Raw genomic sequence first — 25350 nt, 5'->3', positions numbered from 1 at the left:
TAACTTATTGAGTTAAGCAAGCGTCTTGTGCTTTTCCAAGGGACATTGTGAGGCTGCCTTTTCAATGACAGGAAATCATTACATCAGTGCAATCATTGCAAAAAAACCTCAATATACCGATTTATTATCACATTATTTACTGTTAACTCTCAAATCCAAGTCACATATTCTTCAGAACAGAACTTAATTTCCTGTGAACAGTAAGAAAAATGCTACTAGCTTTCCTATCACAGGCATTTATTCTGCTTGGGATTAGCATGTTCAGTCAACAATGCTTGTTATTTATTTGGATATACATTTAATTCTTAAATCTTACTTTTAATTGGTGCAGAGTTGCCACTACAAATTGTCTGTAACCTTCAAATTCAGTACATGGGTTACCCACTAGAAACAGTTCCTTCAGATGTATGTTATGTTTTAGGGATTCAATACTGGAGAGTTCACCAATGAAATTTGCTGTCAGGTCGAGTTTCTTCAGTTCTTCACAGCCTGTTTGAAAAAAACCTTAGTTCAACTTGAATATAACATAAACATACATGAAATATACACACACCAAACACACAGAGGTGCACACACTTGGATATAAAACTGTCTGCATTTGTTGTCTTTCTACTAATTTCATCCTGTCAGAATACATCTTTCCCAAGCCACAAGTGAAAGAGTGACCCACAGCTTAAGTTTATGAGATCACAATATTTATAGGAAAAAAATATTCTCAAGAAGGTACAAAATATCAAAACTTCTTATTGGTTATATCACTATCAAAATGTTGTGGTCAGTGCTGGTATACTAGATGAGCTATCGTTTCAGCGATCATTGTGAATCACTGCTTAAATTGCAAATACTGGTAATCATAGCATCATAGAAACCTTAAGATCATTCAGTTCCAACCCCTCTGCCATGGGCAGGGACACCTCACACCAGACCATGTCGCCCAAGGCTCTGTCCAACCTGGCCTTGAACACTGCCAGGGATGGAGCATTCGCCACTTCTTTGGGCAGCCTGTTCCAGTGCCTCACTACCCTCATAGTAAAGAACTTCTTCCTTATATCCAACCTGAACTTCTCCTGTTTTAGTTTGAGCCCATCACCCCTTGTCCTATCACCACAGTCCCCTATGAAGAGCCCCTCTCTGGTATCCTTGTAGGCCCCCTTCAGACACTGGAAGCTGCTCTGAGGTCTCCACACAGCTTCTCTTCTCCAGGCTGAACAGCCCCAACTTTCTCAGCCTGTCTTCATAGGGGAGGTGCTCCAGTCTCCTTATCATCCTTGTGCCCCTGCTCTGGACCTGCTCCAACAACTCCATGTCCTTCTTATATTGTTAACCAAAACAATTCATTATAAACAGAAACTCTAAATTAGCCAACAAAATCCTCTGGGAAATCCAGATCCAAAAATTATCAGCCTCTCCTTTTATCATAATCTGTCCCTGAAGCATAACCTTGACTCTAAGAGTAAAATAGTTTAGCTAAGAGTGAGCTCAACCTCAATGCTCGTTATTGTGATCACTTCTGTTCCTTTGCAGGTCTATTTGGCAAGTATTTTATGCACAGTGGAGCTGAAAGAAAACAAACAACTCCAAATGATTTATTAGGGGATTTAAACAACCCAGATCTTTGCAAGGCTCACTCTTACAGGTTCTGACTCCCCAGGAAATGACAAATCACAGTAATAAACACTGCGGCCTGGTAAAGGAACTTAAAATTTACTGGTATGAGAACAGATGCAAGTTTCTCAACAGATTGCCAAATATGTAATGTACTACCTGTTTCTTCAACTTTTACAAACTTGTGTTTAGCCTATTTGCTTATTTTTTATCTGATTTAAGCCATCCTCTTGACTCAGCTTGTAGACTTCAAAAATACCAAACTGAATAACCCAAAACAAGTGAAATAACAAAAAACCCACAACCCAGCTTTTTTTATTAGTGTTCCCTTATCAAGGTGGACGTTTTAAAGATTCAGAGACTGGCCTAATTAGAATCAAGCAAGAGAAAGCAAGCAAGTCAGAAATTATTCAAGTAATATGGAATGTGTTTATAGGTGGCTCTAAGTCTTAGATTTTGATCTTGGAAAATGCTAGACTTTACTATTAATAAAGTAATTTATAAGTATATTACTTTATTTATAATTTACTATATATAAAGTAATATATAAAGTAATAAATAGTAATAAATAATATAAAAATCCAGACAGGACTTCGTGCAATGACAGAGAAAAGATTCATTTGAACAACTCTTTAAAAACACCCCAGGCTGCCAATGCAACCTATACACAGAGTAGAACGTTCTTGTGTGTAACACTTGATTGCTGAAACGAATTGTACTGCTGAAACATGACACAAGGGACACTTTCTATAGCCTGCATAGCATTAAGTAAATAAATACATAAATAACATTGCTCCAGTTAACTTGAATGACAACTTCTTATCTCTACAGTGGAGAAATACCAACTTCAAGAGAAATTTGGATTCCCATTTTGTAAAGCATGAAAGAACAGAGCTATCATAGCTGGCAACACTGGTGAGGGTGTATGCAAAAAGTGAGTTAAAATATGTTTGAGAAAGTTCAATGTCAAAATTTCAGTGAGAAGTGCTTGCTACAAAGAAGCATTTGTGGAAAGGCTGCACACAAAAAGGCTCTTCCTGAGTATCAACAAAACACCTTTACTGGTGGACACACTTACACCCTTTTTTACACCAAATCACAACTCAAGTGTTTCAACATGAAAAGGCAAAATGGTTTGTTTAAAATCTGACCTTCCAGATTTTCAATTCTTTCAATGTTGTTCAAAGCTACATTTAAATATTCCAGCTTCTTTAGCTTGCCCACATTTTCTGTAACAAAACAGATCTGTTATTTCAGTTTTATTCACTGGAAAAGGCTTTTTTGCTTTTAATTGCTCACTTTACTTCAATGAAACAATAAAGCAGAAACAATAAAGCATCAGAATATGCATCAGATTACTGAGCATTCATATTTTAGTATTAATAAAAAGTCAAAACCAAAAATGTTTTCTGAAACACAAACTAAAATTAAAAAGTAAAACTAAATAAGTTAGGTTATTCACTCATTTTTTGACACAAATTATAAAACACATTTATAATGCAAGAAGACTGGCCAAAAAGCATGGTGAAATGTTCCATTTGTTATGAAACTCAGAAAGGATCAGGACATACTTAGTCTAGATTTATAAAATTAGAGTTTACATTCACTTATATAGAAAAGATTGGCTTTGGTAGTATATATTTAATTTTTAAAGATCTTTTATCTACAGGGTTAGTACAAGACATTTATTCTCTCTTATTCTCCTCTCTCTCTGAAAATTTTGCAAATAAGGATTTCTATGGCTTCAGTATGAACAAAACAAAGCCACACACACACCCCCCTAGCCTAGAATCTAACCTGCATTATTTTCATCAAGAACTATTGCAATTATCAGCTTGTCATTGTGGAAGGTTGTATCAGAATGGCTAACATTTCGTCCTTTGAATATAGAAAGGGAATAGGATCTTCATCTGTCCCCAGAATGTCTGAAAAATGCAAATACGACTTGGGATACATGACATACAGTTCAGAGACACAAATCTGGGACAAGATACACAGTATAACTTGTGCCACAGTTCACCAATTTCTCCCCAGTCACCAGGTGTTTCAAAGATCTGGCTGGAAAAACTACCCAATGAAGTCATAAAGTTTACCTCAAACTCTATTGCACAAGCCACATGGATTAACTGCTGTACAAACTGTCCCTGCTCAGACAAAGAAAGAAATTCAAGCAGAGGGAGCTTTATCTGACCAACACAGATCATTTCAGCATTTGATTTAATTGTCTAGGTTCTTGTATAATCAATAAAGAGAAATAGGCTCTTCAAGGTGCAATTTGTCCTATCTTATATTGTCTTTCTAGAAACAGTGAACCAAATCATGCTCAAAAATACGCCTTTTCTTCATTATTGATTACAAAGGGGAGCTATAGTAACCACCTAAGACAGAGATGTCTAAAAGTTTGGTGACATGAATCCTACCACTTAGTTTGCTAAAACCTCGGAGAGATATTTTCTTCAGAATTCACAAACAGCGGTTGAAATTAACTCCTCAGCAAGACTTGTGCAGCTTAGGTTGGCTGTTCATTTTCCTTCCAGTATGTCTGTAACAGCAATGACTGTACACATGAAGGTGTGAGAGAGGCAAGTGTTGAAGCCAATGGTATCCTGAGGGTTTTCTTCCATTTACAGAAAAGAACCAGGACTCATCTGTACAACAGATGCCTTACAACTTGCTGTCTAATTAGTAGGCAAGTCTGATCTTAAGGGCTACACAAAGGTTTACTTTAAGAAGAGAAAAGACACATCCCAATAGACTCAATATAAACCATTTGGCTATGATATCTTGAAGTGTGTTTGGAACTGCTGTGTGCTTCATATGGACATTCTGGACCAGATGAAAGGAAAGGAAATCTTGTAGGAGACAGGAGACCCACAAAGAACTTTTCTGTTGTTACTCGCTCTATGTTCCCTTGAAGTATAGCACAACAGATATTTTTTTCCTGATTTCAAAACTGTGAAGGTAAAAACCATTTCGAAAGAAACATAGCCAGAAATCACTCACCAATTTTTGGAATTAGATTATTCTGAAGATAGAGAATTTTTAAATCTCGACACCATTTGTCGAGATACTCTAGTTTTTCTATTTCCTGCTGATGTAAAGAGATTTCTTCCAGTGAAAATATTTCACAGTCGTTATGTTCTGCACGTCTTCTAACAAGATCTTCAGTGACTGAAAGAAACATTAGATGTCATATTTCCCTTTGGTAATTTTCTGCCATTTGACTTATAAACAACTTCTAAAATCATTAATATTTTTTGTTCCACCACACCAAATAGATATCTGGTAGGAACAGCAATAAATCTGCTGGAAAAGACATCAAGTACCAAGTGACTTCACACCAGTCTGCCACAGTAAACATCATTTGTGAAACACACTCACGTCATCTGTAACATTTAGAAAGATCCATACGAAAACTGCTAATGCGCACATGATGCAACTCTTGCAGAAATTAATCCAGCATCCACTATTTTCAGCATAGCTTGGGTTGCAGATTGATTCATCTAGACAAAGCAAGGGAGCGCTTTATGCTCTTTTATTTCCTGATGCCAGATGTTCACATCATAGATTGGGGGGGGGGGGGAGTAAACTAACTACAGTTTGTCGTCATATTCTTCCGCCAGCACAGTGTGTACAGAAATAAGCAGGATATGTGTTGAAAGAGGGCGGATATTTTTTACTTTTCTCATGCTTGAAGCAAAGCCATAACTAATTCATGCTTATAAATGTTTATGTTAGAATGAAATTTAATCCTGGGTATTTCTGAGGCACTACCAGCTGAATAGCAGCCAGCAAAGGAGTTTGAGTGGCCAAAAAAACACCAGAGACCTGGGTTCAGAATTATTACATAGTAATATTTAGTGCCAGGCAATCTTTCAAAGAGTGGAAAGGCTCTGTATAATGAAGGTAGAGAAATTCTATGAGAACCAGTGCTCACTCTTGAGCTAGATGTTATTACTTTGTTTCCAGTCTACTACACCAAAAAAGAGCTAGCATTTCCCTCATATTAACAAGCAGTGACCTACAGTACTGATTAAAAACCTAGGGTTTTATCAACTTGGCATAGGTATTTTCACAATTGTTAATACTGAAAAAGAAGAACCTAGCAAGCCTTTCAAAAAGACTCTGAAGAAAAAGAAGTAAAAAGAAAAAATATACAGAGATCTGTGAAAACAAATTGTTCCTACCATGAGTTAATTAAAAGTATTCTTTCATCACTTGTTTGTCTCAGGGATGTTCTGTGAACTCATCCAGTCATATTAGAGGTCCTGGAATGGTTGCATATATTCACACAGACTGGTCTGTTACAAGCTAGGTAAATTATGCGCCAAACTAAATCCAAACTCACACATATTAGTGCATCTCCTGTATCTACAGATTTTGGGAAAGGGGTGAAACTTGTTTTGTGTATATTAGATTATTTACAGGTGATCAGGGTTAAAACTCTCTTCTTTTCAACAGAGTTAAATCTAACATGATTTACAGAATAATATTATGGTGACACTGATACTAATATAAGAAGGGATCTTGTCTGTACATAAAGCATGCTGGGAAAGGTGTCTTTTTCTTTATTAATCATGTTGGGCAGGTTTGCTGCATCTGAACGACTATTTCCCTTAACAGTCCAGTGATTAAACCTGATTCAATTAATAGAGAGAAAATAAATGGCAATATCGTGACTAAATATTTTAATCTTCAGGAAAATATGAAAAACACCGGCATTTGTAATGAGTTACTTGGTAAATATGCTGGAAATAAAAAATTAAGTAAAAAATAGAATAAAAAGCCTGCTTACTAACATATTCGATGGCAGATTTTTCAGTGCCAGTATTTCCAGTGCAAACAGTGTTTTTGAGCAAGAAAGCAATATTCTCCAATCTGCATACATACACATTGGAGACATCATGCTCTATACCCTTCATACAAAAAGAAGTCATACGAACTATTCCTGACAGTTTTATTACAGCCAGATTTCCCTTTGCTGATGAAAAGAAAATGGAAGTGATTGTTACAGTGATTATGCAAAAAACGTCCACTTTCATTACCAGATGGTTTGCAAAGCAGAAACAATCATTCACGATAGAAACTACAATGGAGCTTTAGAGACCTATTTTGGGGACCTGCTGTAGGAAACTGGGTGAGTATTTATCATTCTCTGTGCTATCTAGCTCATTTGAGAGGAACTAGGGAAACAAAGTTGCAAGAGAAAACAACAAATTTTAGATAAAAGCTTTTCCAGGACATTGACAAAACACATCTTAACCTTTCTTTTTCATTAACCAGATTATCCGATATTGTGTGAAGTAACAGGAGAATAGATCAGTGACCGGAGAGATCACAGCTACTCCCATGCTCCATGAAAACAGGAGGAGATAAGAGATGGCATCAATCAACGGGAGATAACAGATCTTGAAGATCTAACAGCTGGGCTTCCAAAAAGTACTGTTTTACTCGAAAAGGAGCAGATACAAAGAAAAGCATTAAATAGATGGAAAGGATAAGCAGATGGACAGCTGCAGGTATATCAAGAAACAGTGGGGGAACCTGCATTTCAGAGAAGTGAAGTATGCACTTTTAAGACTCCAATTCATGCCATGCTGTTCTGGAGATGGAGCCATTCACCTTCAGGCAGTGCCTGCTCCAAGCAGACATCTGCCAGCTTCATGCAGAGAGAAGGGGTTCCTTTCCAAAGCACTGTGTTACCCAGCAGAGGACTGGCAGTCCAATGGCTGTATACAATCTAAATAGATTACAGGGAAAATCGCAGAGGAAGGGAATTCCTCAGTGGCTTTTCTTCCTGATATGTGTGAGCACTCAGTCTTTTAGGTCATATGCTTTACCTCTAAAAGATTATGGATTCGTAAGTAACAGTGTGATGTATTTTAACACCATAGGGTTTTTTCATGTGTCTGCATTGGCTACTTTAACCTAAATAAAATAATCTGGCGTTGAAAATGTATAACTGCAGGGAAAGTACAACAGTGCCCAGACATAAGCCATCCTTTGAAGCATCTCTCCACATATGGAGGGATCCCCACTTGGGCCACCCCACTGCTAGGCTATTTTGGGAGGCAAGAGCACGCCTGTGCTGTGCTTGGTGAAAGAAAATGGGTCATTGTTGCCAGGGAGAAGGGAAAACGTAATGAAGGAAGGTGACAGCAAGGGAGGCCGGGGGAGGGAAGGGCTGATGGAGGAATATGGGGTTGGCAGGGAAGGAGGAAAGCGTGGGGAGAGGGAGTATGGCAAGTCCTGGAGAGAAGGGAATGGTCCCGGGAGGGGAGCAAAGCAGCTCTCGCCGACACTCACTCCGCACCATGGCCGCCCCTCTCAGCTTCCCGCCGCCGCCATTACGGGACGCCGCCGCGCTGCCATGGCGACGGGGCCGGGCGGGAGGCGCTGCGGTGGGGTCCGGCCCCGCCGCCCTTCGGCTCGGTCGGGGTTTGTGCTTTGTCTGTGCCCGCTGCGGCGGGTCCTTGTGTCAGGGCAGCCACAAGCGGTTCTGTGCCTATTCATGAGGTAAAACGGCTTTGCTATAGCCCAGAGTACTGCTGCTCTGCCTGCTCCTGACCCCTTGGGCACTCATGTACGAAATGCCTCCTCCTCACTTAGCTTTGTTTGTGACTCAGGGCTAAACTATGCAGGGAGTCAGAAAGCAGAACTTTGGAGCAGGCATTTGCAACACCCTAGTGCTAACCTGGTGGTTTAGCACACGTAGAGCGAAGCCAGATGCTGAAGCAGAATAATCCACTGGCTTCTGATCCTTAAAACTGCAGGCTCCTCTTCAGGATGAGGTTTGTAATCCATGACCTTGATTTTACTGGGAATAATGACATTATCATTGTGCTTGCTACTATTTCCTTCAACAGGAACATTCCTGCTATAAAGCACTATGTGATATATACTCAATGACATAGTAACACAGTGTAACAAACCACCGTTGTGCATCCAAGGTGTTGTGCGAAGATCATGGATGCTCAAAATCTGAGACTGTCATTGTTATAAGGCTCTCCAAGCTGTGCTGGATGGTTTCTAACTTCCACTGTCCTCAACTTAAAGGCTAAGAGGTCTGCCAGATTGTCTTGCTGTCCTTGAGACACACTGAGCTCCTGATCCCTGACACAGTTGCAGAAACAATGTCCTTTTAAGCTTCATTTTTGCACATAGAAATTGAGATAAGCCCAAATGTTTTTAGTGTCAGCAGCATTTTCGATTTTACACAGTCGGAAGAATTTTCTGTGTAAGAATGGTAACTCATCAATCCAGCACACACACACATGCTTTCAGCATGGAGGCCTATGCGCCTTAAAATATGTTTTGTGTCTTAAAATATGTTTCATTGAACAAAATATTTGCAGCTGTACAACATCAACACAATATACAAAATTTGACGCAATTTGCACTTAAAGTGTTATATAACTTTTCAGGAAAATTGTGCATTCATTTATTTTCAAATTAAATACAAATTTTGTGTTTACGTACATTGACCTTATTGTGCTCATTATTTTCATGCAGTTGTTTTTCAGTCAAATTATGACCTGAGAGCTTTAAGGAGCACAAGCCCGAGTTCCTAGCATGAAGCAATGTACATTACAGAGGTAACGTAATGAGCCACATCATAGTCAGGAGGATGGAGCTGACAAGAAAAAGAGTACCACCTGGCATGCCCTCCCTGAAGGAATCCACTGCACTGCTTTAATACATTACAAGTTTATTTGTTAAATGTGTAAGACAATGCAATATAAAATATATTTCTGTCATGACAAAAATAAGCTTTATAGCATTATTATTATTACAGTGCATCACAAGTATTTTGAGTATGTGTTCACTCCATCAGTATATACTCATAGAAGGTGCTAGAGCCCCAACAAATTGATATCCAAGGAGAAACCTTAGCTGTTAAATTGCTTCAGAGTCTTGTCTGGTGGAAATTCGCTGACTGATACCCACTCAGAATCTGAACCTATGTCTTTCTATCTATTTCTTATTGAATTATTATTATTGGGTTTACTGCTGTTATTATTATTACATTCTATGGTGGTAATAGTTACTTTGTAATAAAGCAAGGCTTTCATGTTCACACCAAAGTGCCAATAATCCTCTTTCAAAGAGCACAAAATCTACAGGGAAGGACAAACTCACAAATAACAAATTTATATAATCATAGAAATATATACAATTCCCAATAAACTTCATTATTGACAACACCCTCAAACACAGGAAGAACTCAAACAGAAACAACTTTACTGATATGTAAATACCAAAGATAAGGGGAAAAAAAGCAGCATGAGAAAACATAAAAATGAAATCATATAAAATGAAGTAACGGTTTTGCTCAGTGTATATTAAAAGGTACAAAGAGATTTACAAAACACTGCAGCTAATTCACGAAAAAATACATCGAAGAGCAGATTCTGCAGAGCTGGACTAAATGGCCATACCTGTATTCTGTACCAGTGTGGTTTATTCCCTATTATTTAAATTAAAAATGTTAATCTTTGTATGGTTTGTCTTCTATGAGTAACGCTTTCAGGATAAATACAAAGCAGACTTGCTCACAGATTAGGAACGTTATAAGCTGAGGGATGCCATAAATATTATCATCGTGCTTGCTACTGTTCCCTTCAACAGGAACATTCTTGCTATAAAGCACTACGTGATATAAACTCAAGAATGACCCTGAAATTCAGCTGAACACAGCAAGTGACAAGGGAGTATAACACAAGGTGTAATGACAAAAAAATAATAGTTACAAATGGTATGAGATAATGCACAGGGGGTTATAAATCTGTATCTTGAAATTCTTTGTTGTTTTTCTTTTTCTAAATAATGTGCTGTATTAAAGTGGAGTAAGAGCTTAATCACTGGGGACAGAAACATAAAATTCTAGTTGTTTTCTCTGTAGATGTGTCACTTGCCATTAATCAACAAGTGGTTTTACTTTGCTGCAATTACATTTCACAATTATCCTAGGCTTGGTACTCTAGTTAACAGAAGCTGCAAATGCTAATTACCTCTGAAAGTCTGGATTTAAACATTTAGGTTAGAAAACGTTGTCTTCAATTTTTCACCAGACAGACCCTGGCTTCAATTTTTTTATCCAACAAGACTGAGCATATTATTATCTCTCTTTTCAGAGAAACAATACAAGGGTTGCTTTTATGTCCGTTGGAATATATAGAAGGGAACTGCCAGAGCCAACCAGGCTGGTAACTGAATAGAGCTTTGTTAATTCAACATTAGTTAATATATGGAGGACAGATCTTAACAGTTCATAAGCATCTTATGTTTAGCCTTTGAACTCCAATTGCCAAATTGTTCCAGAACTTCCCTCTCTATTGTTCTGATCTCTATTGATCAGAACAATTCTAATTTGCAGTTTATATTTATTCATAGACAGATTATAGCACTTCATTTTAGACTAAACTTTTGGCAAGCTGAATCAGCTTTTTCTTCACTAGTTTTCAGTGAACTAACTAGTTTACAGTGAATTCAGGTTTTTCTACTTTTCAGCATAATCGCTTTGATGACTGCAGGGTAGTTGCAGTCTTAGGACTTTCTCTCAGCATGGCATTTAATTTTCCATCTTATTCTTCTAGAAGATTATTTGTACACTAAAAACCTTTATAATCCTTTAGTTTTAAAAGTGTGTTTAGTAATGGATCTGTTACAAGTAGCAATAAAATAAGTTAAAATATATGTATACACATTAAACAATGATACTTGCTCTCAGTTGTCTCCATAAAGTAAATAAGCAGAACTATTTAATACCAACAAAACTATTCAAGAGTATTAACTGCAAGTAAATATGAGGATAAGTATTATAACTACTATTTTAGTGACATAATACATCAGTTTTATGAAGAAGAATATTCTATCATCACCATTTATTGAAACTATAAAACCTGCTCTTGTTACATCAAATGGTCTGTCTTCACATAAAGTCAATTTAATGCACTGGGAAAAAGTAAATTACTACACAACACTGGTAATTTGGGTGAAATTTCCCTCTTTGAGCTCTTAATGTTGAGCTATTGATGCTGTCTTCAAAACATAACCAGCATATATTCACCCTTTGAAAGAGAAATGTACATTTTAACTTAATTTCAAGTCCCCTTTTTCCTCATGGCATGATTTGTTCAGATTTTCAATGCTAGAAATACAGTTATAACCTGCTTGAGCTTGGCTTAGACACAGAGCTGGTTGGATAGTGGTGTTTCTTTCACCAGGACCTTTCATTTGTGTGCTTTTGCTGCAGAGTTTTCAAACCCCTGCCATTATGCCTGCCAGCCTGAGTGTACCCCATGGGCACACCTAACCCTTCCACAGGCAGCATTTCATGTCTGGTTTACCAGCTGGAGCTATGCTAACATGGCTTTTAGCACAGCAGGGGACAAGCAGACTGGAAGCAGCACTAGTTATAGAATGATTAGGTGGGCAATAGCATCCTCATACATTACCATCATTTTGTTGCACAGGAAGATGAAATCCATGCTGTCCTAGCTAAACTGGCATACAGGGAGACATTTCAAGAAGCAGATTGTTAAAAGCTTGGAGTCACAAGATAACAGTTTTTGGTTACCCACAGGTTCTATGTGTAATTTAGTCTGCTGTAGCAAAGATCCAAGCTGAAAATTAGAGCTCAGTGTTTCAAAAGTAAAGTTAATACCTGCAGGTCTCATATTTTTATACGGGAATCCAGGTAATTTAGATTAGTCATTGTTTCTCCACATCCTGATTCCCGATTTTCTGAGGAGTGCTTTCCTTCTAATAACATTTCTTCCTCTTTTTTTTCTTTTCTTCATGCTTAGCATAAGGGCCAAAAGGCAGTGCTCACATAAGATACAATAAAGCTTCTAAAATGTATTACCATGTGTACTCACCCACTATCTAAATCTATTATCATTGACAGCATGTCGTTACAAGGAATTAATACAGAAAGTATGAGAAGACATCGATTTTTATAAAAAATGTGGATTACAAAGCACTTCTTACCATTTATTTGTTATCAAAGGGCTTGTAGGACCCCATGCCTGCATAGAACTTCATTGACATAAGAGCAATTGTTTCACATGACTGCTTTCAGATACGCACCAAGAAATTAAGGCCTCACTCACAGTTTGAGCAGAATAAAAGTAAAAATAAAGCTAAAATTAACTGTATTTTGAAGGAAGAACACTAACAATTCTGTTATTTTTTTCCACAGGAACATGTGTAACGATGGCCATAAGGAGGTGTTCAGTAGTTTGATGCTGAAGAGCTGAGGAAAATAAATTTGAGGATGAGGAAAAATGAAAGCTGTTAGTGAACTCATTTCAAAATACACAGAAGTAACTACTCTGCTTTTAAGTTTTTATGAAAGGCAAGAGACGAGCATGTTTTGAAATGCTGGAGGTCCTGTCTCACAGTAACCTGTGCCAGCCTGTATTTAGTTTACTCCTGCTAGGCAACAAAAGCCAAGTTCTCCACTCCATCCTTTAGTACCTGCTTCAGCTAATATTGATACTGGCTTTCAAAATCAGAGTCAGCCCTTACATAAACAGTTCCACTGACTTTAAGAAGTGCCTATCTGGTGTCCACCGCTTGGCAGACTGGATGAGTAGGACGTATCATAAAGCATCATAGGCTTTAGTAAGTCTGCAAAGTGACCAAATGCTGCTTATCATTTGTTGTGGTTTTGTTCTCAGAATGAATGTCCTCCTTCTGAGGGCAGACTGTAAGGTTTCCAAGGTTGTGTCTACAGCTGTGCAGATTCCTTTAGATCTCAGCAGCTGAACTGCACTCAACAGCAAACTGAAGAACAAGGCTGTTTTATCCACGCTATAAGGAACAGAAACCTGGGCACAGCTCCACTTAGTTCCCTCCTTTCATTTTTATCTTTTCAAAGTAAAGAGATAAAGGAAATAACTGAGCCAGGATGGGGATAGCCAGCTCCAAGTACAAATAAATCAGTGGTCTTGTTTTAAAGGTTCTGAGCTGCACCAAGACTTAGAAATGCCTGATAATGAAAAACTGGAGAAGAATGAGGCTTGGCTGAAAAAGAATAAGGAAAAGAAGAATCTATAAGTGTTTTCTAGATATTCTGAGCTGTTGCATGTTGATGCTCCTTCAGTCCTTCAGTGGAATGATACCAAGTTAGAGCAGTACAGCAACTGGCACTACTGTTCGATTTAAACTCGGAAAAAGGAAGACTTGCTTTGCCTGTTACTAGAAAACATGTTTTCTCTGGGCTGAAGCACAGCAGTTGTTTAACAGCTTACGCTATTTAGCAACTGTTGTCAAACAATAAAAAAAATATTTCATCCAAATGAAATAAAAAAGGAGTTTTAGACAGCAAAGTGGAGTCATTCGCAGTGGAAACTGGCAAGTGTCCCACAGCTAAACCTTCCATTAATGAGAAGTCCAAGGAACCTTCCTGGCATGCTTGAACCTTGATTCATAGTAGGGCTCACCCCAAAAAGTATGGAATTCCTTCTAAATTTAAACATATACTCCCCAATTATTCTTTCTTTCCCATTATTCTCAGGGGAGGGGAGGCTGGGAGATTTGGGGTGGGAAGCATACATTTTTGTATGTCCTGATTTAAACCACAGTTTGTTATAATGAGGATTTATGTAGGTCCTGGTTTGCCAAATTTAGTTAAGCTGTAGGACTGCTTGCCTGAGCAGGTAACTTCTTACTCGTGATGAGCAGAAGAGAGGTATTCTTTGTACACCAGTGACTGAAAAGCTCTCAGAGTGTATTTGTTTTCCTCTTGTGAAGAACAGCTTTGTTTATGACTCAGGGCTAAACTATGCAGGAAGTCAGAAAGCAGAACTTTGGAGCAGGCATTTGCAACACTCTAGTCCTAACCTGGTGGCCTTGATTTTACTGGGACTAATGACAAGTGACAAAGTGTAATGTAGCACCCTTGAGTATCTAAGATGCTGTGCTAAGACCCTTGGATGCTCCAAATCTGAGACCGTCATTGCAATAGAGATCTCGAAGCTGTGCTGTCTTGTTTCTAACTTCCACTATCCTCAATTCAAAGGCTAAGAGTTCTGCCAGATTGTCTTGTTGCCCTTGGGATACACTGAACTCCTGATCCCTGACACAGTTGCAGAAACAATGTCGTTTTTGAGCTTCACTTTCGCCACAGAAAAATTGAGATAAGCCCAAATGTTTCTAGTGTCAGCAGCATTTTAGATTTTACACACTCAGAAGAATTTTCTGCTGCATAAAAAGTGAAAGAATGGTAATTCATAAATCCAACACACACACACACATGCTTTCAGCATGGAGGCCTGTGTATGACCTTGCTGTAAAGATAGAATTCAGACCATCTAAATAACTAAGTCTTTTTCTCCAGAAGGATTTAGAAACTACAGCTCTGTTCAAACCCTGGAAATAAACAGTCTGAAACAACAACAGCAGCACCTTTATTCAACTGATCAGACTGATTTATTACTTCTCTCTAAGACATTTATCAGACTACAGTATATGCCAAAGGCAAAGCTCTGTCCTGAAGCTAATGGAACATTGGGTCAGCAGGGCCAAGTCATATCAATTCTGTAGTCCCTGGGAAGTGGTGATGGGGCTGTCTCTGCATCTTCATGTTATGGCATATTAGGTTTGCCTGTCTTTTCTGACAACAAATAGGTGTAATTTATTGCACATTATGAAAAGGCAGTTTTTCAAAATAGACAGAAAATTTATATCAATACAAATCAGTAATAGAAAAGCCATATCCTTCACCAGTAACTTCAGATCATGCCTTCTATCTTTTGACATGGAAACAACAGAATGAATCTCTCCTTCCTCAATATAAAATTTCTAAATTCCTCTAGTCCTCATATGACACTGGAGCCACTTACCAAAACTTTGTTGTCTTGAAAGATCTGCCAAGACTGAAGAAAGATGACACAGCAGCATCTTTGGACAAAAGAACTGTGAAATTCAAATGCAAAATCCTGGAATTATAGAAGGCTACATTCTGTCCCCATATGCCCACATAGCTCTTATTAGCATCAATAAGAGCTGTGGATATATATCCAAGGATAGCTTCTGGTCCTGAGATGTGACTTAGTAAAATACTGAGTGTTGAAATAAAGGAAGTCTGTACTTACAAACTAAAAGTATCAGCAACAAAGTGGCAGACAGTCCTCCCAAAAAATATCTGAGAACATAACAATACCCATAAAAGTTAGAAAAAAACAAGGGATGTGTATTGGGTTAACAGAGACGAAGCCTGAGTGGGAGGAGGAGAGAAGGTGGATGAACCCTCTAAACTCTGGTAGATGAACTACAGTGTAAGACTTTAAATGACATACTAGTCATCTAGAAAGACATGGATCCATTCTGATTCTTCTCAGCCTTTCAAAACCCCTGGTCCAAGCACACTTGACAAAGTAGTTTCCATATCTGCAGACATATTTCTTCTTTTTGTGCATATCTGCATAGCTCAGATTTTTGCCTGCACCAACTATAATGGGAAAGTATGTTTTCACAATAAGATATATCTAACTTTGAAAATGTGACCCTTAATTTATGATTTATCCAAGAGTTGAAATGCAGTAAGCATTAACACCAGAAGCAAATAAAAGTTACCTTGTACATACTGAAATGATTAAACACGTGACCAGTGCAACCATCTGAGACAGGACACTTTGCACTGTCCTGGAATCTAAAACAAAAACCAGGAAAATGATCCTCATGAGTTTCCAGGAAAGTAAATGTACGACAGGAGGCATTTGCAAAGACCTTCAGCCTGTGAGGCCAGTCTCTTCAGTTTCTTTTTAAGAGTGTTCCCTTAGAGTGATTCAGAGCAGAAACCTAATTTTCATGCTCTCGGTGTTTCTCAGAAGTCTTTTTCTCCCACAACCATAGAGACACTGTGCCCTGCACGCTCTCAGAAAACAAGACTTTCTGAATAATTGCCTGTTTCAGTGGTTGTTCCCATGCCCTTTCCTCCATTTTCCTCTTCACCCCACTATTTTCTTCTTCCGTTTGTCACGGAAAATAGGAGAGGAAAAGATGTGGGCAGAGAGGGGTAAACAAGTAAATACCATTTTTTTTTTAATCAGTCATTTTAAATGTATGTTTCAGGAAATAAATTCTATTCTACAAGGGGGCATATCACTATTTTTAATACATTTATAGTTCGTTTTAAAAATGAGGCATATCAGAATAAGAAGGTAACACACCTGCATTGCTCCAAGTCTCTTCATTTACATTTATCATAAATGGAGAGCTAGATTCTGATGCACAAGATGGTTTCTCAAGCTGAAGGAACTTGTCATCTTTGCTGAGAGAGGCTCCATTAGATGCTGGAGTTTGTGGCAAATGGCTGTCATAGCTGTTAGATTCAGAAGGAAAGTCTGAATCACCTACAAAAAGTGCAAATATAACTGAGATTGCACAAAGGAAGAATTGTGTTAATGAGTTGGGTTGGGGGACATTAATTATTTAATCACAGGGAGGTTTCCAAATTGTTAAGGGTAGGGAAATGGCTGGTTCAACGTATGCAGGAGAAAATAGGGAGAGTAAAGACAAAACTGCATAGGCCATCACATATTAATGACACCAGCATAAACATCACTTGTGATGACTTTGGATTCAAATTCAGTCTAAAAACGTCTTTTTGGCATCAAGGTCTTTGTGGACTCATACTTTGTTTTAATGCCAGGAGATCAATTTACCACTTACAGTTCTGTCATTCATCTAACCTTTACCTGCACAGCTTGGCCAACAACCCCTGCAAAACCTATAGAAAGAGATTCCCAAGTCCACTAAACATAGACTGTAATGTTGTAGCTTGATTACTTGGTGCCTCGTCAGGGCTTACCAATATCACTCTGACTGGCTTCTAGTTCATCGCATCCATCAGAACAAGGATCATTTAAATGGGAGGAATCTATGTTGCTGGGGATGGTGCTGCTGAGCCATGAAGTAGAGGCATCGAGATTGAAAAAGCCGGCAAGAGAGTGACGGATCTTCTTCCTTCGCCTGAATACACTAGAAAGAAAAGACACGTTGTTAAGGAATAGAGTTAATCATTCTTGTGGAGCAGGGACAGAGCTCTAAAGTTTGCAGAACTGACATGAAAAAAACAGGTTCTGGGCGCTGTTCCTAGCTCTGTTCTTGACTCTGCGTATGTCACCAAGAATGACTGCTGCACTCTGTAATAATGCCAGGGAATGTGTTAGCAGCAATATATGGCAATATATCATGCTGTTGTGATACTGGATATTGTGATAACAAATGATACTACAGTTATTGGGTTCTGATACTACTGTGAGTGGTTTCCTGATACCCATGAGTTTCACCCTATCATATCCCATTTGGTGCAGCCTGAATCCACTGTGCTTCAAATTTAGATACCTTCCTAAACTGATGTTCTTCTGAAATCAAGAGAGATTTTTCTATGAAGAAGAATTCCAGGACCAGACCATTTTATTTTTTTATATGTATAATATATATATACACATATATACTTTTTTCCTTATTCCTTATCATGGTAACACCCTATTGGCAAAATGAGCTGTAGCTTTCCCTTTTCTCTATTGGATACAACTCCAGTTACAGCAACAACTGTGTACTGAAGAATTTTCTCATAGAAATATTAGACATGACTGAAAATCAAGTTATTTCAATCACTGCATTCTCTAAACTAAATCGAGGTGTTCCCATTAAGAAGCAATGCTGATATTATGCCAAGCAAAATGAAGACAGCCACACTGATACCTCTAGATAAGTCCAGAGATGTGGAGACAATTGCCAACATTGAGTAAAAACTGCATATACTTCACTTACCGAACTAAATTCTCTTTGTATGTAACACTTGTCTGGGATGGTGTCAGTGTTATGTTGCCCTCTTCATCGGACAGAAAACTGTCTTCTGTCAAAATGTAATAACCATTAGAAAGCAGTCGAGGGCTGCGGCGACATATGGAAAGAGATCCTGGAGGAGTATTTGTGGAACAACACTCATAGGCAAGGTCATCGTCCGAAAATGCACAAGCATAACTGAAAAAGCAAAATAAACTCTCTAATTTAGTGAACGTCTAGACAGAGCAAACCCATGATTTGATAATAATGAATTTACATTACCAACTGATGAGGACTGGTAATGACACAGATTTAGAATATGTGGCTATAATGATATTACTTCTGGACCTAGGGTGTTTCAGACAGCTAGAGTGTGCCTGCATCACACTTTCCAGAGCTTCAGATTACTGGAAGGCTTCATGCCAGGTGTAGCATTTCATGAAAGCATGGAGCCAGCTTGAATGGAGACGTGCATGATGCATTTCTGTGGTGGTGCTCTTGGCCAAGGAGTCCTGCCAGATGGACACCTACCTGGAGCTGACGGAAATATTCAATTATTTTGCTTCTCTGAGTTATTCTGCAGGGCACAAGCCTGAGTGCCTCTGAATCAGGCAGGATTTATTTGCTTTTTATAACCTAGCCATACTTATTGAAGACTTAAAGATACATGACTTCATTCTCACAAATCCAGAATACCACGCAGCTAGAACAACATGGGATAAAGTCTAGCCATGGTGATAACTTCATCCAGCACTGAAATACAATTGACTTTGAGATGAAATATAGCACAGAAAAATATACTATGTATATTTAAAATAGAAGTGAGTAGTGTCAGGGGTGAAAGAATCTAAATGTTGTAGACATTTTACTTAGCTCAAGAAAATCAAGTTTATGGTAGCCCTTTCTCCTCAACACCTTCGAGTTCCAAGGGGCCAAGCAGTGGAAAGAAAGGCAGACACTGGACTGATTCAGTGGCTGACGTGTTTCAGTAGCATGTTTCACTATCCCATATGGCACATCACAGAGGGATACCATAATTTCAGTCAAGGGAAAAGCAGGTGGAACAGATATACTCCAAAACCTTGTAAATGCAAAGCCAGTGCTTCCAATCTCCACAGCAGTACTCGTGAATTTTCATTTAAAGCAGTAATTAAATTAACATTAGAACTACAATTCTGAGTGGCCCCAAAGGGATTTTACAAAATCTCCAATGAAATAAAAATGAAATTGAAAGAGTATAATTTTCCTCAATACCTTGGAAAAACACATTGTGAGAGGCTGTGTCTATGTTCTCCATTAAACGCTCTTGAACCTGTAGAGGCAAAGGCCAAATAAGGAGTGTTTATCCTATCTACTGACAGCTTAAACAGTTGACAGGTCTTCACTGACAGGTACCTTGTGCATATAAAAAAAGATCATAATAGAAGCTAATAAAAGAAAAAGGAGAGATTAAAGGAGATAAACCAAATGAAAGACATAGTGTTTATAGGAAACTCATCTTAATGCAGAATCAGAACCACTCATAATCAGATACTTGTACTCTGCACAGCTCACAAACTTGAGAGAAATAATTATGGCCACAAATGCAGTGATTTTAATAGTGTTAGGGTCAAAACCAGTACATGTACTGACAGTAGATACAGAGTAGAATAGAAGGGCCACCATAACCAGTACAATACATTTTTCAGATTAAAATTGCAGACATAGCACAACAGGCACTGGTATAACAATAATGACAAAAGTTTGACAATAATATTGTGACAGGAGACTAAGGAAATAGGATTTGTCTGGATTACCATGGCTCAAGTCTGCAAAGTGCTGCCAGATGTTCAGCATCTGACAGAATCAGTCTTATTATGAGCAATGGCTATCCATAGGGAGAATTTATATGTTATACATGGAAAGATAAAAGATATGATCTTTCCCTGTATTATCTTGCCTCTCCTGTATCTTTTGAGCATCATTGTGCACCTATGGGAGGAGATGGGTCTAAAAGAATTCATTCTTTTTATGTTCAATTACGAACTGAGGCAAAGAAAAGACATGAAGGTCAGTGCTTCCACTTTGGAAATCTTGTTTAACCTCATTTGGAATTCATTTGTCAGCCACAGCCTGGACGCAAAGGCTGACAGCCTTGGAATGAGGCAGGGTCACCAAAGAAGGGACATAAAACCTTCCAGTCCTATTACACTACTCCCATACATACTGTTTGTCCTACACTTTGAAAAATAATAATCAAAAAGAATTACTTTAGTATGAGAAAATTCTGCTCTAACTCTTGCAAAAATGACTTGAGATAACTGGAAGAAACTTGGTGGAGGTATAAAGAGATAAGTAACATGGGTCAGCAAGTGGTACAAGAAACAACCCAGCAAGTTGTACAAGAAACAAGGTGGTGTATTTCAGAGACTGACATGTTGTAGACTTGTTTTTTTTCATACCCAATTAGCTCCTGAATTAGCTCTCATTTTAGGCAGAATCATGGTTTTCAATTGTGCAAAAATATATACTCACAACCAAGAAATTCATCCAAATTAAAACAAAATACAGGAAGAACTCGACAGGTGGTTCGTAGATCTGGATATAAACTAAACCTGTCAAAATCCCAAATCTTATCAGCCAAACAAGATCCCCCCCACAACAGGTTGGGGTTTTTTTTAATTAAAAGCTCTGACAAATGTGCACAAATTTACTTGTTCTTGGTGTCGATGCAACGTGTGATACTCCATACATCTTGAAAAGGACTGTTTCACACACCCTGGGATAATGGGTAATACAGATTATCTGTAAAAGAGTTTTAAAAGAAACAGAAGTGTCGTTCATTTTTTCGTGTTTGAAAATGAGGATGTTTTAAGATAGTATCATCAATATATATCACATTATTAGTTGTAATATATTTTGCTTAAGCTAAAGTGACTGATACTAGAGCAAATTTCTTTGTTATACAACTCTTTAATAAACTGAGCATGAAACTTTCCAGCAACTGAAACCCACAACACAGTTGTTTTGCATGTGATTTTTTTCAGTTATGGTAATATAAAGTAGCAACCACTAAAAAAGAATAACATTTAAGAACAGTAGCTTACATATGGGTAGTGCTTTCATTAGAAAGTGTTGGCACATACTGATCAAAGTGGCAGAACAAACCACAGTTCTTCCATTACAGATCTTAGTTGTCTCATAAATATGCAACGTATGTTTCTGCTGGGTACTTGTTTATCTGCCACCCTCCACAGAAATACAATTTAAGGTAAAATAGAGTATATACATAAATTCATAAAAGAAAGCAAGATGTATACCTATGCAATGTACTGCTGGGGAGAAGATAACTGTTCTTCAAAAGAGAGAAAGTCAATAGGCAGTTGTAATTTGCTTTTAACTAATGATAATACCAAGCTTCCATAAACAGTCATAGAACAGGCAGTCCAATGGAATCTTTTGCTACCCTTGATCATGAGAATTTTTGTCTCATGTTAATGAAGAGGGTTCCTGAAAATCATAATTCAGTCAATGCTGGGGAAAACATGGAAATACCATGTTATAGATAATGCTGCACAGTGTTCTGCCTTCATTTCATATTCAGTCCTGTTTCTGGGCTATTAATAGCATGAGAAGCTATAGTAACAGTATAAGCAAGCCAAAACAAAGCATCTCAACCACCACTGTACAATGAAGCAGTAGCATTATATCTGTAATCCACAAACCGGACATCAATATAGAACCTTTAAACTATGGCATGAGAAAAGCCCAACACCTCTAAGAAATTGCACTAAAAAGGAATCTGAGCTGAACACAGCAATATTATATGTAAAGAACTCAAGTAAAAGTTTAAGGCAACAACCGCTCCTAGAATTTCAAAACACCCAAACCCCTGTGTCGTAATATAAACAGTCATTGTCCGAACCAGTCAGTTTTAATTACCTTTCCCTCCAAAAGCCAAATTACTCTTCAAGCCAATGATGCCCTCAATTGGTAGCCAGCAATCCGCTGTCCATCTTCACATTCTAAATATTTACATTAGTAGGTACCAAAATACAGTGTTAGCTATTAGAGTAGCTGAAGCCCAGGCAACCAGTCTTATTCTATTGAACCTGCCAAACACAAGTGTCTACAAAGGTAGTTTTATTTGTCCACACATATCAGTCATTTCTGAAGAGCAGTCTAGCCTTTTCTCCCTGCAGGCAATGATAACAACATTCACAGAAATACAAAACTTCCTGAAGAGCAGTACAGAAATGAATCCAAAGCTTAGTTATTCCTCAGCTGACAAATATATTGAGAGATAAATATATGTAAAATCTTCCAAACCTGGAAAATCCATTTCACTACTAACACATGCATGCAAAAAAAGTTTCTCGTCATCAACACAAGAGCCTCTGAGACGTTAAGTGGAGGGTGCTCCTTCTGCAGCTTCCTGGAAGAGATTAGCTCTGGGGCTTCGGAAAGGCAGGTCTATGTAGTCCCCTGTTTCCTTTTGAACACAGCCCATGCAATCAGCGGCACAGAGGCAGAATGAGGTCACGCTTCCTGTAAAGTAGCCTCACATCAGAAGCGTTCATTTTGAAGAGCAAACTGAAGATGAAGATTAGCTCAGTGAACGCTCTTGCAGGCTGTTGTGAAAGAGAAGATACACTAAACAATGTTTTACTCCAATAATGATACAGAGAACAAAGACAGAACCTTTTCTCATAAAGACCGGTGACACAGATTTTTGTTTCAGCTTTACTTTTCTACCTCACTCAGAAAAATTTGAAGTCACATGCCCAAATCACTCCATTTGTTGAAATACTTGTGAGCCTGATGGGCTTTGATGTAGGAAAATGATCCAGCTACCAAAAAAATCCATGTATAGTAACAAGACATTCTGCAAAAGCATTATTATAGCGAAGATGCACTTGATGAGAGTTCAGAGTTGTTTGTTCCATGGTCAAAAACATTATTGCAAATATATACCATGCAACATTAAGATAAATTCTCTTGAAAGGAGAATGGAATAAAGCCATTTGTAAACATGTTCACTGTTCCGCTCTAGATGTTTCATACTATGTAAGGTAATTCATCACACCTTCTATTACACAAAAATGAAGTCAAATCCACGTAAGAGAAATGGAGCCTCAACAAGAATCGAAATTATTTGGCTGTAGAACTCTTACACACAAAAGTAATATAAATCAGCTGCTTGACACTGAAGAATTATACAACCTTAGGGAGCAAAACTTCATCTCCAGACAAACAGGTGAAACATGCTAGTAGGTATCTCTCCTGATGTCTGTATGTAGCACTGACAAAAAGAAAGCATAAATCTAGTAAAATATGATTGATTTGATTTAATAACAGGGTTGTTTTCCCTGGAGAAGGAAAAATATTTCCACTGATAAAAAGGAATGTAAACTTCTCACCTCACAGAAAAGGAAACAAAAATAGGAATTAGGCAATTAGGATGTTACAAAAGACCTTCTGTTAGGGAGCTAAACTAAAATTAGTATTTTAAGGTCCTTTTGCTCAAAAATGAAAACACATTTTTCACATAATTTCTTTTAATTTAGTGGAATTATGCCAATGAGGAAATCTAGTACAGCACTGTTTCCATGGGCTTCATCACAGTAGGATTTCCCTGGCCACCCTTTCTCTCTACAGGCAATGGACATAAATTCCCACTGGTCTTTAAAACTAGGTCACCTACTGAAGAATTTCTATGCATACATTAATTTACTTCTTGGGAGTATTTTTGGTTTCTTTTAAATTCTTCTCATCAGGAAGCAGTTCTGAGCTTGGGCTGCTGTTTTGAAGGAGATTGGTATTGCATGTTTGTCTATATAGTTAAAATGTGCCTATATAATATTTAGACTCAGAGGTGTTTTCTTTTTTAATCACTACCATTTGTATCTGAAACTCACTGCTCCACAAGCTTTTGATGCATAAACTTTGTGCATTAGTGAATATTTTATAGGTAGGTGTTAGACTATAGTTTACGTACACACACAGAAAGGTTTGTATACAGCTTATTTTTGTTGCCTTCGCTGTTGCTCCTCAAACTACCCATCCCACCCCACCTCATCAGATTTCAAATTCTAGGAAATGAATACACCAACAAGCTTGCTGTACACTACTTTTATGGCTGTTGCATACATTACAAGCTCAACCCACAAGAGGAAGGAAATGAGAAATTACAAAGCCAAATGCCATGTATCTTTCTACTCTTCTCCCAGGTTTACTCTACAAATAAAGGAGAAAGCATATTACCAGTGGTCTTTCAAGGCCAGGTTGGATGGGGCTTGGAGCAACCTGGTCTAGTGCAAGGCATCCCTACTTGTGGCAGGGAGTTGGAACTGGATGAGCTTTAAGGTCCCTTCCAGCCCAAACCATTCCATGATTCTATGATACACACGTCTATACAAGGTGGATCCCTCCAGCCGCTGGACTCAGACAGATGGTCTGCCCAGTATCTACCCCAGATCTCCCCACTTGCTGGCACCTGGACACTTGAGCCCTCAGGGCCACAGTCCCACTCCAGTTGCTGGTACAGACCATCACACACAGCTGGTCAGGATTCCCATGGTCCTCAGCAGCCCACTCCCTATGGCATCGCCCTTAGAAACACCCTTGTCTCATGCCCCCAGACAGCAACTCCCCTCACTCCCAAAGGTTCTCTGGCATTGACTCATCTGGGTGGGTTTCATTCTGGACACATGGGCTGTTGCTTCTCTAGGATAGCCCTGGGAAGGACCCAGGCAGAGCATCCCTTCCTCTGAGTCCTTAATTTGGTTCCCAGTTGCCTTTCTGCCCCAGTGCTGCATCTGCATCTGCATCTGGGCTGATGCAGAAGGGCCCTTGATGGACTGATAGCTCCTGGGACGGGCCTGGGAGAAGCTGGGGCAGGTTATTATTTGAGCTACCCCTCCTACTGTTGTCTCTATGTGCTCCTTTGTGGGTGTGCAGATG

General features: G+C 38.4%; 2 protein-coding genes across 4 annotated transcripts in view; both read right to left on the bottom strand.

Moving 5' to 3' along the window:
• Nucleotides 1–7974, bottom strand: part of LRRC6 (leucine rich repeat containing 6) — a 37455-nt gene extending 29481 nt beyond the window's left edge. The window contains exons 1-4 of one of the 2 annotated variants that reach the window (XM_030509387.1): nt 7912–7974; nt 4609–4776; nt 2757–2834; nt 317–489 (exon numbers count right to left, since the gene is read on the bottom strand). In XM_030509387.1, coding sequence (XP_030365247.1) covers nt 317–489; nt 2757–2834; nt 4609–4776; nt 7912–7921 — 429 coding nt within the window. In that variant the 5' untranslated portion in view covers nt 7922–7974. The remainder of the gene's footprint in view (nt 1–316; nt 490–2756; nt 2835–4608; nt 4777–7911) is intronic. The other variant, XM_030509397.1, reaches the window with a different exon arrangement.
• A 3719-nt stretch (nt 7975–11693) lies between these two features.
• On the bottom strand, nt 11694–23041 carry TMEM71 (transmembrane protein 71). Of its 2 annotated transcripts, XM_030509416.1 has the most exons (10): nt 22717–23041; nt 21102–21192; nt 19663–19720; nt 18394–18606; nt 17426–17595; nt 16785–16967; nt 16189–16264; nt 15708–15757; nt 15456–15528; nt 11694–12862 (listed from the first exon to the last, which is right to left on the bottom strand). In XM_030509416.1, the coding sequence occupies exons 1-10, from the start codon at nt 22768–22770 to the stop codon at nt 12841–12843; spliced, it is 990 nt and encodes a 329-aa protein (XP_030365276.1). In that variant the 5' UTR covers nt 22771–23041; the 3' UTR covers nt 11694–12840. The 2 variants fall into 2 exon arrangements, with proteins under 2 accessions (XP_030365276.1, XP_030365268.1); XM_030509408.1 differs by lacking the exons at nt 15456–15528; nt 15708–15757 and having other exon boundaries at nt 22717–23035.
• Nucleotides 23042–25350: the final 2309 nt, after the last annotated feature.

The sequence above is a fragment of the Strigops habroptila genome, chromosome 1 (genome assembly GCF_004027225.2).
Source record: "Strigops habroptila isolate Jane chromosome 1, bStrHab1.2.pri, whole genome shotgun sequence".
Classification (NCBI taxonomy): domain Eukaryota; kingdom Metazoa; phylum Chordata; class Aves; order Psittaciformes; family Psittacidae; genus Strigops; species Strigops habroptila.
The sequence above is the reverse complement of the archived record's forward strand: the minus strand, read 5'-3'. Positions and strand labels throughout refer to the sequence as shown.

Bases quoted from the DNA above. Each gene is read 5' to 3' on its own strand.
- TMEM71 (XM_030509416.1), bottom strand. From the start codon at position 22,770: ATGACGAGAAACTTTTTTTGCATGCATGTGTTAGTAGTGAAATGGATT. The intron at 15,758-16,188 runs GTAACTTTTATT...TTATGTTCTCAG, and splicing joins ATCATTTCAGTATGTACAAG to ATATTTTTTGGGAGGACTGT. The intron at 15,529-15,707 runs GTAAGTACAGAC...TGAATTTCACAG, and splicing joins GTTGCTGATACTTTTAGTTT to TTCTTTTGTCCAAAGATGCT.